The sequence below is a fragment of the Antechinus flavipes genome, chromosome 5 (genome assembly GCF_016432865.1).
Source record: "Antechinus flavipes isolate AdamAnt ecotype Samford, QLD, Australia chromosome 5, AdamAnt_v2, whole genome shotgun sequence".
Classification (NCBI taxonomy): Eukaryota; Metazoa; Chordata; class Mammalia; order Dasyuromorphia; family Dasyuridae; genus Antechinus; species Antechinus flavipes.
This window is the reverse complement of record NC_067402.1, coordinates 144,107,121-144,121,406: the sequence shown is the minus strand read 5'-3', so window position 1 is coordinate 144,121,406 and position 14,286 is coordinate 144,107,121. Positions and strand designations below refer to the sequence as shown.

Sequence of the window (14,286 nt, the reverse complement as noted above, 5' to 3'; positions counted from 1 at the left end):
GTTCAAAGGGGCCTCAGAAACTGTCTAGTCCAATCCTCTCATCTCACAGATCATGAAAATATGTCCAGAGAGATGAAAATTTAATCACCTTTACACAGTTAGCAAGTGGCTAAGATTTTAACACAAGGGAGTCCTATCATTCCAAGTACTGAACAGTTAGCAAAAATGTTAGTATTGTCAAAGTAAATGTAAATTTAATCTTTTTTATAAAATCTAGTGTTAGGGACATATTTTTATAAAAACATTTTTTATTCTTTTGTAGTCTGTATTTTTTAAATTAAAGTTTTTTATTTTCAAAACAAATGTATAGATAATTTTCAACATTCATCCCTGCAAAACCTTGTTTCAAATTTTTTCCATCCCTTCCCCACACTCCTCCCTTAGACAGCAAGTAATCCAATCAATATACGTTATACATGTGTAATTCTTCTATACATATTTCCACAATTATCATGCTGCACAAGAAAAATCAGATCAAGAAGTAAAAAATTGAGAAAGAAAACAAAATGCAAGCAAACAACAACAAAAAGTAAAAATGCTATGTTGTGATCCCCACTCAATTCCCACAGTCCTGTCTTTGGGTGCAGATAGCTCTTTTCATCACAAGACCATTAGAATTGGCTTGAATCATCTTATTGTTGAATAGAGAACCATGTCCATCAGAATTGGTCATTGAATAATTTAATTTTTTTTTTTTTTTGCTGAGGCAGTTGGGATTAAGTGACTTACCCAGGATCACACAGCAAAAAAGTATTAAGTGTCTGAGACCTTCTCAAGTCCTCCTGACTTCAGAGATGGTGTTTTATCCACTGTGCCCCTAGGTGCCCCAATTAAAGAATTCTTTAAAAAAAAAAAATTCCCAGGGTTTACAGAACCATAAGGAATAAAAAGAATGAAGTTTATTTGATTTTTTATAAATGTTTGTTAATTGATTTATTGATTCTAATACTTTTTGTTTTCAGAAGCACAGATTTCTTTCTGCCTGCAAAAGGAAAGGCAGGTGTCACAGCTGACATTTACCTATTTCTTCAAGATGATTAGAATGTTGGCCAAATTTATTTGAAGGTCCCTATTTGGAGGTATATTTAACACCAAAATCAATAGTGATGAAACATTTCTTTCAAATGAGCAGTGAGCAGACTTTCAAGTTTGTTAGGACTGAACAGAGAGACACTCTCCCAAATGAGCATCACTATACTAAGAGCTCAAATAAACTAGACTTTCTGAAAGCAAGGGACCATATAAAGTGAGTAATGCATAAAGTCTCTATCACATTGTTCTAGACTTTGGCCCAAATGGCCACCATGATTTAGCCAATTGGCAGGCAGACTAGAGTGCACAGGGATTTCTCAAATAAATTCTTAGTATCTTTTCGGTAACCCATGGAAGAGAAAGTAGGGAGGAAGACAAATCATAGAGTAAGGTGAGGAAGAGTTGCTGATATAGTTAAGGGATCTGACCCAGGCTTGGGAAGTATCTTCTAAATCCCTTAGAGAATCCCATATAAAGAACAAGGAATATATACACAACCAAAAAAAAGGCTGCTTTCCATAACCAAAGCACAATCAATGGCTCTTGACTGAGATGGAGCCAGTCAACCTAATTGGATGTGAGGATCCCAACACTATGAAAGTTCTCCTTACATAGCTTATGGTTAAAAGAAGTCAACCTGGACAGCAAACCATGAACTCTTACACAAAAGTCCTATTCTAAAACATCATCATGACACAAATGTGACCCCCTCAAAGGCTGGGCCAGTTGATCATTAACTCAGCTGGAAATGTTTTAATAATGGCATAACTCCAGTGAAAAACTACCTTTGTCTGTTACCTAAAGACTAGCCAGACTATATTTGGAGAAGCTCATTCTCAGAGAGGCCATGGCAACTCTTGGAGATCATTTGCTAAGTCTCAAAAGGGCTTTAATCTGTGATAAACATAAAGAATACACAATTATGGATCTTTTCATTTTAAGTATGTTACAATACTTACATAAATGGATACGTAGTGAAATAAAGTTGTTTTTTTTTTTAATAAAAAATAAAAACATTTCAAAAACAGCTTACCTCCAGGACGAGGTTTCAATATTAAATCTACGACTTCATCCCAACAGTTTTGTAAGATGGCTCTGAAATTAAATAGATCATTTACTTTATTAAATTTTGTACTGTAATCTTAAAGAAGGAAAGGGACCTGTATGTGCAAAAATGTTTGTAGCAGTCCTTTTGTAGTGGCTAGAAACTGGAAATTGAATGGATGCCCATCAATTGGAAAATGGCTGAATAAACTGTGGTATATGAATGTTATGGAATATTATTGTTCTGTAAGAAATGACCAGCAGGATGATTTCAGAAAGGTCTGGAGAGACTTACAGGAACTGATGCTGAGTGAAATGAGCAGAACCAGGAGATCATCATATACTTTAACAACAATACTATATGATGATCAATTCTGATACACGTGCTCTCTTCAAAAATAAGATGAACCAAATCAGTTCCATTTGTTCAATAATGAAGAGAACCAGCTACACCCAGCAAAAGAACTCTGGGAAATGAGTGTGAACCACAACATAGCATTTCCACTCTCTCTGTTTTTGTCCACTTGCATTTTTGATTTCCTTCCCAGGTTAATTTTGCTTTATTTTTAAGTCCAATTTTTCTTGTGCAGCAAAATAACTGTATGGATATGTAAACATACATTGTATTTAACAAATACGTTAACATATTTAACATATATTGGTCTATCTGCGATTTAAAGGTGGGGGTAGGGAGGGAGGAAGAAAAAAAGTTGGAACAGAAGGTTTTGCAAAGGTCAATGCTGAAAAATTACCATGCATATATTTTGTAAATAAAAAGCTATAATAAAATAAATAAATAAATTTTGTACTGTAATGAATTTCTTTGCATTTGGATTAAGTAAGCATTAATATATTTTGCTTTTCTTTTTTATTATAAATATAACAATATGATAAAGAATAATAATAAAGACAGATTCTAACAAAAAATGTAAAATGATAAAGTAAAGGAATAAATCATTCTAGCCACTTAGCTTTTACATTTGGCTTACTGGCCATAATAGATTTAAAATGTTAAAGTTCACATATTGTATGCACAGCAATTATTTGGCATCATTAGTTGTATAAAACGTTTTGATAAATGGGATGAACCTGTGCTGCCCTTAAAACATGCCCTTAAACTTCTTTCTCTTAATAAAACAAATCCCTGGAGATGTAATCATGATTTCTTGCCATTTACTGCATTCTCATTAAAGTGGTATACAGAATATGTAAAGTAATATAACTCCTTTCTGGAAAATTAGTCATTAAGTTAGAAGCTGAAAACAGCTTTCTTGCAAATTTTCTCCACTATTCCATGTTAGTGTTCTCTGACACATCAGTACATTTCAAATATTCTCTGAATCTTTCTAGTCTGTTTCAACTTACTCTTTAGTTATGTTGATTAAACTTCATGAAAAACAATAACTACCTACAAGTCTTAAGGATAATGCCACTAAAGATCATTAACACATTTTACAACTAAAGGAGAAAAAAAACTATATCCTATATTTTTAACTTCTCAAGTATTTGTGACTAGATATGAGGAGATCTGGGCTTGCAAATAAGTTCTACTACTAACTACCTCATTGCTAAAGTAAAAAAGCTATTCTTATCCTTAAGAGTAATACTATTACTATAACTCTGAAGAAAGGAAAAAAAGTGAAAAGATAAAATATGTGTAACAAGCATAAAATATTTATAGCAGCTCTTTTTATAGTGGCAAAGAACTGGAAATTAAGAGGAGACAACTCGGTTGGAAAATAGCTGAATGAAGTATGATAAACAATGTTTGATAAAGGTTTGTCAAAACTCCGAAATAGTTGGGAATTATTGTTTGATAACAGCATGTAGGCTATAAGGCAAAAACCTTTAACAAATGAGAACCACACTCAAGATCAGACTTGGGAAGACCAAACATTTAAGTGATGTGTCTCAAGTGACATGGTAAACAAGGAAAAGATCCACGAGAAACCACAAGTTTCTACTATTTTCTCTTTCTACTATTTTCCATTAGGACATTAAAAACAGATTTTACAAAAAGGTTAAAGATACCTTGTTTAAGATAAACAGTGGAAAACAAATGAATATGAATTAAACACAGACCTTCCAACCTGATACGTGGGGACAGCTGTGGTTCCAAACCGCTGCATCCCATAGTAGTTAATGAATCCAATTTCCTTCAGAGAGTGCATTGCTTGCTGTACTTGATGGTCAGTTCCTGTTATGTTTCTGCAAATATTTGAATCACCCAAAGAAAATTTTATTTCACAAATAGTAAGACCAGTTTATCATAAAGTGGTTTTGATTTAGTCACCATTATTCTCCTTTCCTTCAATTCCTTTCTTGTCTTACCTTCTGACTTTATTTTGACTCTTCCCTAAACTAATTTATTACTAAAAATGTTAAATAGTTCTAAATTTTTTTTAAAGAGACACTACAATTTCTATTGAAATCCTCTATTTTCTTTTAGAAAGGCATAATGCAATTTTTAAAAACACATTAACCTTTCTGGGTCATTTCCTTCTTTATCATTCCTTTCCCTCTGTACAAGTTGACCTAAATTTGAATTATTTTTCTTTATCACTCATACATATTGACCAAGTAAATACCTGATTGAGGATCTCTCTTCCTCCTGACAAGAACTTTTTACCTGAGGACAACAGTGAATTGATTTCCCTGGAGTTCTCCCAACTTCAGAGGATTTTTCTGGTAGCTGAAGTTGCCCAGCTTGAAGTTCATTAAGCACTTGTTTAAATGAGCAAGTCTTTGTGCAGTTATTCTAAAAAGAGAAAGACAGCAAGAAAGTCTTTGTCTCACTGCGAAATTCTAGGATGTGAGCAGATTATTGGAAACTGAGGCCGAACCAATTTGATCATGGCCATTAAAAAAGCAAGAGCAACATAGAATGGAAGAGAGGTTAGATTTTTATTCAGGTATAGTACCTCCTTGCAATTCACAAGACCTGCAGCCTAGGAGGCTTAACTAAACTGTGTTGTTTGTACTAAAAATCTTAGACTTTCAGCTATATTCTGAAGAAGAATGATGGATCATTTAGAAAAATCTTTGGAAATTATTTTAAGGAATAATCTTTCATGACTGAAGAACATATGAAAGAAAATGATTCACTTATTCCATTTGATAAAGAGTATGTTTTAATGATCAACCATGACTCCAAGGCACCAATGACAATGAATAAAACATACTATCTGACAAAAAAGTGGGAGACTTAAGAAGTAAATCTGATAAAATACTTTTTGAACATGTTCAATGTATGGATTTGTTTTGCTTCACTATATACTGGTAGGAATTATGAGGGAGAGGAGAGAGAAAGAAGAAAAGAGATAGATGTCAAAAATAAGAAATGGAAAGTCATTCCCTTCCCCCCATCTCCAGAGACTGAGGTAACTTACAGGGGATTATTGTCCTTGAGTTTTGGAGAATAATATTTGTACATTTGTTGTGACTATACTTTTGAAATAAATATTCTTCTGAAAAGCTAAAAAAAAAAAATCACATAACAGTGGGAGGTTCTAAAGGGATGAAACCAGATAGCTCTGAAACAAGAATACTGAATTTATTATATTGATGAAAATTATGTAAGTTGAATATAAGAGAAATTTATGAGTTATGATTTCATATCCTCGGTTTCTGTTCTGTGTATATGGAAATGTTCATGTTTGTTGATGACTGTCAAGTACAAAATAACCAAAAAAAATTGTAAGTAAAACAACAACCAAGAAAATGCTTTATTATTTGCCAATGTCCAATACTTTTGAGTATTTTCAAGTTGCTATTTCTTGTGTTTAGTCTTGATGGCTCACAATAGATGCAACAATGTCCCATCTATCTAAGGGCAAAGATTTCAGACAACTTTTTTATTGGATGTATTTTCTCAATTCTGTAGAAAGTATAGGGACCAAAATTTTAACTCTTCTCCTTAATTACAAGGACACAGGACTATGCAAATTACTGAAAAAATTTACATAACTTGCAGTTCAGTATTTATATGGTAAAACTTCCTTTCCTTTGCTCAAAGTTTTCCCTTTACTTTCTTCTGGAATACTAATAAAAAAGTTATAATTATGAAATAAGTCAGAATCTCTCTCTAATGAGCTTAAGAGATACAAGGTTGATTGTGAAAACTTGTAAGATTTGACACAGAGCAAAGAGAACCAAACCAAACCAGAACTATTTATACAATAGCAACATTGCAAAACAATTTTGATAGTCTTAATAACTCTACCAACATAATGATCAAACATGGTTCTAGAAGTTCCATGATTTTATGTTTCATACAGAAACAAGTTGCCTACCTTCTGACAGAAAAATGGTGAACTTTGGAGTGAAAACTGGGATCTACATATTTTGGACTTGGGCAATGTAGGAATTGTATATACTTAACGATGAAAAGTTCTCACATTTATTGTGAGAGTTTTGTTACTAGGGAAAGAAACAGAATTTTATCTATTTTAAAAAATTATAAAAGGTACAGGTTAGTATTCCAGGTACTTGAAAAGAATCACAAATACTTCATCAATCTTTTAAATTTAATTTATTTTCATGAAAATTTGCCTTTTTTCCCTCCACCTACTGAAAATCTCCACTGAAAAACAAAACCCAGTTAAAATTATGCATTCCTGCACTGATCATATCCAAAAATCCTTATCTGGCTTTTACCAGATGCAAGTGATACAGAGATAAAGAACAGTCCCCTTCCTCAAGGAGTTTGCACTGTACAGTAGGAAACCAACATATAAAAGTCTACATATGAATAAGTGAGGAAAGGAAAGAAAGCACATTCACTAGGTGCTCCCCATGAGAAGGAACACATAAGCTTGTCTACCATATAGTAAATGCTTTGCTTGCTGGTCTTGGAGAAGGGGAAGGGAAGGGAAGGAAGTAGAGAAAAAATTTGGAATTCAAAGTTTTACAAAAATGAATGCTGAAAATGATCTTTACATGTATTTGGAAAAAGAAAATACTATTGAAAATAAACAAACAAATAAATAATCAGGTAAATAAATGTAGCCTGGCTGAAGGAACTAAGGCAAGGATTCTAAGAAGCAAAGATGTAAGATGGGAGTCTATTCCAAGTAGGAGGGACAGACTGTACAAAGGTGCATGGGTGGAAAACGGAATCCTGAGTTCAGTTAATAGAAGGTAGGCAATGTGTGAGACGCCATAATATATTAACAGTTATCATGCTATCTAAGAGGCCAAACAAAGAAAAATGGGTCTCTTCAGAGATCAGCCAGTCAATCCACATTCACTAAGTACCTCCCATGTGCCAAGCAGTACGATTTCTTGCCACCTAGAGCAGCAGACAAGGATTCCCCTGGACAAAGGAAAAGCCAGAAGGAACTCTAAATTCAAAGTTGAGAAAGAATTCCTTTGAAATCATTAAAAGGGGAGGGAAAAGGAAAAAAAAATTGTAAAAGGACTCTTAAAAAATTTGTACATAAATACATTACTCAAACAACACAAAATATGAGAGTAAATCAATAAAAAAGGAAAACTATAGAACAACAGAGGTTTAATTTGAAAAAAAGCATTCAGCAGTTTACATTTAAACAATTATTTACCACAAAAATAAGTATTTTTAACTTATACTTACTTAAGAACGGCAATCTCTTGAACAGTTATAGCCCTTTTGTCTTTGGTTCCCATGTAGGAAAATATGTTTGGTTTAACTCTGATCAAAAAAACAAACAAAAAAATAGTTAAATAACCAATATTCATGCTAATGATAACTATCTAAAATTATATGCATGTTTCACAACGTGTTCAATCATTGCCCTGTCAACTAATAGACATTTACATTGTTTCTAATTCTTTGCTACTACCCAAAAATGCTGCTATGAATATTTTGGTATATATTTGACTATTCTTTCTTTCTCTGAATTCTAGCAGCAGGAACTCTGGATCAAATTCCAAAGTGCTCTCCAGACTGATTGGACCAATTCACAACTTCACAAAAAGTATATTCATGTGCTTTCTTTTCATATCTCTTCCAATAATTACTTTCTGTACTTGCTAATTTGTATGGTAAGAGGTAAAATCTCAGTAGTGTTTTAATTTGAAAGTTATGTTTTATATAATTTGTAATAGTTTGTAATTCTTCTTTCAGAACAAAATACTTATGTTCTCTAATACATTTTGGCTATCAGACTCTTATCAGAGATACCTGTTATGAAGTTTCCCTTCCCAATCAATAGCCATTTTTTTTAAAGTTATATTGATTTTGTTTGTGCAAAGGCTTTTCAATTTTTTTCTAAGTGAAATTATCTGTTTGATCTTTCATGACTGCCTCTATTCCATGTTTGGTTAACAACTTTCCCTCTAGCCATAAGTATGAAAGGTACTTCAAATTTTATTAGAGTTTGACTTTTTATAAACCAAATTGTGCCAAACTGTTTTCCTTTATAATGGAATGAATTATTTAGTTCAGATCTGTTTCAATCTTCCATATCTGGTCTGTACAACTGATCTACCTTCTCATTCTTTAAAATCAATTTCAAATTAAATTATATTATATAACATTAATTATCAAAACTAAGTCTTGTGATTCCTCCTTTTTTTCTATTATTTTCCTTGAAATTCTAAATCTTTTGTTCCTAAGATTAATTTTATTATTTTTTTATACATATGTAATCTGATTGTTGCCACTAAATTTGGTAAATTAATTGTAGCACCTTTTTAATTATGGTGTCAAAGCTCAACCATGCATAATGAATATTTCTCCAAATATTAAAATTGTTCTTTATTTCTTTTAAGAATTTCTTTTAAACTATGTTACAATATTGCTTGTAGGAGAGAATCAATTTAAATTTTTTCAGGAATAGAATCCACAAAAAATTCAAGAGTTGTTATGTACAGTAAAATGAAATTTCTATAATCTGAGTCATTTAAATAGAGATTTTAGTAGGAGGGAAGGAAGCTTATATCATAAGCTGTATGTTAGTTCTCAATTATGTGTATGTAGATTATTCATTTTTTGATAAACTTTTTATACCAAATATTTGGCATCTGCCACATACTATGTGATCTTGGGCAAGATATTTAACATCTCTCAGTCCCAGTTTTTTTATGTTACAAAAAGGAAGCTAGACTAGATGATTTCTAAGGACCTTTCCCCCCAAAAGCAATTTTTCTACTAGTCTAACCAATCAGAAGATTTATAGGATCATAGGGCTGAAATGCCCCTCAGAGTTCATCTATTCTAGTCCCTCACTCTGTAAATAAAAGAACCAAGGACTTTGGAGATTAAGTGACTCCTCCAAACTTATAAATGTAGTTAGTCTGAAGTAGGATTTGAACACAGGTGTTCCAATTCCAAAGTCAATGCTCTTTTTTTTTTCTATCATAGCATACTGATATACATGTAATGTATGTTTTCATACCAAATCCAAATAGAAATGATTTTTCTATTATCTATTTCTTCAGATTGCCCTTTCACAGCCTTTTAATATTTATAAATTAAAATCATGTTTTTATAGTATATGAGAAAATTTTTTTTAAAAAAACTAACCTCAAAAATTTTGAGAGTACATTAATAGCATCCATGGTGTCCTTGTTTTCCTTGTATAAAACAAAGTGGCAGTAACTTCCCCTAGATTTTGGCCAAGAATGTTTTCTTGGATCTTTAAAAGCAAACAAACAAAAATGAACATATTTAATTTACAGCTTGGCTAGGTACCATTGCTATGAGCTTCCCTTTTTTTTTTTTTTTTTTTTTTTTTAATTTAAATGATACTATGAGTGCTCAATCACTTGTTCCTGAAGCCTGGAAGTAAGAAATTGATCTAAACAGTCAACACAGGTTATTGGTTTTTTAAACTGATCTCCTGGGATCTTCAAAAACTTGTTTTGGGGTTTTGGACAATCACTTAACTTGCCATAAATGCTATGAAATATAAATATTGTAAAGATATTTATCGATCAGTGACTTCCACTTGTACAGAACTATAAAAGGCACCATCAATTCTGGGAGAGTCAATTTATAAAATGTGTTTCTAGCATCTGAGCATCAACACCCTCAGTTTCATAGGAAGCAATAGTTAAATCGAAATATATAACAATAGGTTTTTCTAATGTTCATTGGTCTGTAGTTTTTCACAAGGACTGAATTAAGCCTTATGCTCTATAATAAGAAGAATGGAAATTATTCAAAAATGATATAAAATTGTTTATTTTAAAAAACATTTCTAAATATTCCTTCCCTCTCAAAAGTTTAATACCACCACCAGATAAACTGGATATCAATCTGGACCTCTAGGAGAAATCTTTTTTGGCATATAAAATCTGTTTAACCATTTCTGGAGAAAAAGAAAAATTAAGAATAAAATATGACTAAATAAACTTTCAAAACTGCACTCTAAATTTTTAAGATTTTTTTCTTACCATAGGAATATATATTTCATGAATTTCCAGGGGCCAATTTTTAAAACACTTAAGCTACCTGAAGATATATGTGTGGTCTAAGCTGTATAGTCTATCTGAAAATCTATGATTAAATAATTTACAGGTTTTGGTTTCAGCTGTGCCTCAAAGCTGAAATTTCAATGGTACAGAAGTCTGAAAAAAATCTACCAATGAACAGGCAACATCTTTTTATACCAAACGTTGTGTAATATGCTTTGGTCTTGTGATATTTAATTATATACATTACCTGAACAAATATAAGAATCACATATTTCATACATAATGGTTAGGAATCAGAAAAAATGTAAAAGATACAAATTAAACAATTTCTTAGTGATGATTATTCTTAAAAAATATTTCACCCATTTGTATGTTTTATTGTGTTCTTCCAATTTACTGCGTTCTGTTTGCTGAAGCTGCAGCTTAAAAACTGTCTCACAAAAGAAACAAATGATATTCTTACAGCCTTGTGGTTTCAGCTAAGGAATAAGCAATTGAGGAATTATCAAATAAATGTTCTAAATATTACCCTAGCAATTAAGTGAAATTATCTAAAAGCAAATGTATGACTGCAATAATACTTGCATGAAATGTTGTCTTATTGAGAAGTATAGAAGGTTTTTCTACTTACAATCTTAGTACATGGCTCTCCTCCAAAGCTTTCTTTTCCCAAACCCTCCCTTTATACCCCCAAAAAATTCCTCTAAAAATCTGAAGTAAGAAAATTACCTTAGATGTTCCTTCTAATTTTTTGTTATTGAAGCAGAAATTTCTGATTTTTATTAGCTTTTTAGCCAGCAAATTTGTATATCAGAAATCACTGGAATTTCATTTTATCTACATGGAATGCCAACAGTTCTTACCTGTGGCGGTTCTGACCTCTGTCCAAATGCACAGCAAAAAGAGCATAAGAGAGCAACATTTAATTTATAGATTATTAAAGTGCTTTAGAAATGAATATACAGAAATTATGACTATATGTAGATTTAGATGGCATCTAGCAGTGATAGTGACAGCAATTCAGAAAATTATGCAATGGAACATAGTGGAAGCAACAATAAATGTGTGTGTGGTGAAATAAATTAAAAGTATAACAAACTTCCCTGCAGACAAAATAAATTGGGCCTCACTAGTTTAATGACACACAAAACCTTCATAAGAAACTAGTATGTACATGAATGTGCATGTGTTCCTGGCCACAAAAAAAAAAAAAAGAACCTTTCCCAAGATAAGGAGGGACTCCAATTAAGAGTTTTCAGTGAAAAGTTTAAGATATGAAATAAAACACTGCCCAATCCACAGTATTGCTTTCTTGTAGATAATTACCATAATTATATAATTATCAATTTGAAAATTCCTGAAATTTAATTGGTCTCTTACCTAAAAATTCTACATTTTTCTTAACTGTAAGGAATGATTAATCACAAAGGGAGATACTACATATCAAAGACAATTAATCTACTGGGATTTAAGTTTTCATTTCTATACCTGCATACTCAATTAGTAAGTGCATAAAAATAACAAGCAAAGAGTTATCACTTTCTCAAAACACAGAACAAGTTTCATGGTCTAAATAAATATTATATACAGAATTTAAACTTTATAGAATTGGGTAGGAGATGAATCTAATGACTTCAAAATATTTAGAGTTCAGACACACAATTACAATTTCCAATATTCTAGGGTATTTTTTATCTAGAAGAGATATTACAAAATTTTCACCAAAGCTCCAGGGGAGAATTAGGTTCAGGCCCCACCTGATATAAATATACATATAAATATCCTAGAATATTGGAAATTTTACAGCTCTGAATCATCAATCTAGACTCAAAGAAATTTTTCTGGTCAGAGTTTAATGGGTCAGACAACAATATTCTCTTGCTAATGGTGTTTAATACTGATGCCTAGATCTCAAAGCCATGGTTCTCAGAAGTAAAAAGAAATCAAAATTCTGAGTTCTGAGCATGTGTGAAGAACGGTGACTGCAAGTTTGGGAAAGATGTTTGTTGTCCAGGGAAGAAAGCAGGAAAATAGGTTGGAAGCCTGGGTAATAAAAATCCTCCTTATTAAGTAAAGAGAAGCAAACTTAAGTTGGAGTTCTACAATTCTCTACAAGCCAAAATTCCTACTATACTACAATGCTGAGCCTGTAACAGTCTGCTGAATCACTATTATCATTAAAACCAGGGGCATTAGTAATAATAAAAGTATTTTTATTGTACTTTTAGGTTTATAAATATTTTCTCATTTTATCCTCACAATAAAATAGGGAGGTAGGTATTCTTATTATCTCCATTTAACAGAAGAAGCTAAGCTGAAAGAAGCTAAATAACTTGCTCTGGATCATGATTTGAACTTAGGTCTTTCTGACACCTGATTCACATACTCTATTCTGTATATCACCTAGTTATCTATTTTAGTCTTTCAATAAGGCTTTCAAAATTATATTTTAATGGAGAAAAAATTTTCTAATAAATTGCCCTGTTTTATCATTACAATCAATGAAAAATGTAACTACTTTACAGATATTCTTTTAAAGTAAATGTTGTTCGATATTGTATGAGGATGTATTCTGATGGAAGTGGATTTCTTTGACAAAGAGACCTAACTCAGTTTCAATTGATAAATGATGGACAGAAGCAGCTATATCCAAAGAAAGAACACTGGGAAATGAATGTGAACTATTTGCATTTTTGGGTTTTTTTCCGGGTTATTTTTACCTTCTGAATCCAATTCTCCCTGTGCAACAAGAGAACTGTTCAGTTCTGCAAACATATATTGTATCTAGGATATACTGCAACATATCTAACATATATAGGACTGCTTGCCATCTAGGGGAGAGAGTAAAGGGAGGGAGGGGAAAAATCGGAACAGAAGCGGGTGCAAGGGATAATGTTGTAAAAAAAATTACCCTGGCATGGATTCTGTCAATATAAAGTTATTATAAAATAAAATAAAATATATATTAAAAAAAAAGAAATCAAGAGATGACATTAAAAAAAAAGTAAATGTTGTTTAGGATGTATTTATCTTGCAAATTCAATTCAACAAATATTTATTAAATAATATGAAATATTAAATAAACGAAAGGTTAAATAAAAATATCAAATACTATTAAATAAAGAAGAAAATTGGACTAAAACTTAGTTTAAAAATTGAAAAAGTGGGGCAGCTAGATGGCACATTGAATAGAGTGCTGGCCCTGAAGTCATGAGGACCTGAGTTCAAATCTGGTCTCAGACACTTAACACTTCTAACTGTGCAATCCTGGGCAAATCACTTAACCCCAATTGCTTCAGCCAAAAAAAAAAAAAAAAGGCAAAAAAAAACCCCAAATAAATTCAAAAAGTGTTAGAGACATGAAATAGTTGCCTTAATAATTTTTTAAACTCGTAACATATTAGTTACAAAATTACAGAAATGAAACCAAGTAAAACTTTAGGCAATTTGTGTTCCTCAGACTACTTAAGGTAAAAAACAACTAAAACTACTATAATATTCATAGCCAAGTACTTAAATAGTCATTTAAAGAGAGAAGCTATGTTGCTATGATTTTGTGATCCATTAGACAGTATGGTGTAAAAAGAAGAATGAATGAATGAAAGAGAGTCCTAACTTGGGCTTTCAAGATACATGTTGTTACTTAACCTGTTTAAATTCCAGTTTCCTCATAAAAGAGGGATGTTCCTTATAAACATGTAGTCTGAAAGGTAAAGGTATCAGAGTACTTTCTAAACACAAAATTAATACTATAGGTTATTATTATCAATTGAAGTCTGCACAATTCTTGATGCTTAGGATATAATATCT

At 31.7% G+C, this 14,286-nt stretch overlaps 1 protein-coding gene and 1 non-coding gene across 4 annotated transcripts in view; both read right to left on the bottom strand.

Annotated features, from left to right (window-relative positions):
* PUS7 (pseudouridine synthase 7) overlaps positions 1-14,286 on the bottom strand; it is a 48,623-nt gene that overhangs the window by 16,065 nt on the left and 18,272 nt on the right. For 2 of the 3 annotated variants that reach the window (XM_052000466.1, XM_052000464.1), the window contains exons 6-11: positions 11,340-11,357; positions 9,584-9,695; positions 7,670-7,747; positions 4,706-4,834; positions 4,159-4,284; positions 2,066-2,127 (exon numbers count right to left, since the gene is read on the bottom strand). In XM_052000466.1, the coding sequence (XP_051856426.1) occupies positions 2,066-2,127; positions 4,159-4,284; positions 4,706-4,834; positions 7,670-7,747; positions 9,584-9,695; positions 11,340-11,357 (525 nt within the window). The remainder of the gene's footprint in view (positions 1-2,065; positions 2,128-4,158; positions 4,285-4,705; positions 4,835-7,669; positions 7,748-9,583; positions 9,696-11,339; positions 11,358-14,286) is intronic. The other variant, XM_052000465.1, reaches the window with a different exon arrangement.
* Positions 1,472-1,613, bottom strand: LOC127539503 (small nucleolar RNA SNORA70). Its single transcript, XR_007947938.1, has one exon. It is a non-coding gene; the product is annotated as a small nucleolar RNA SNORA70 (small nucleolar RNA).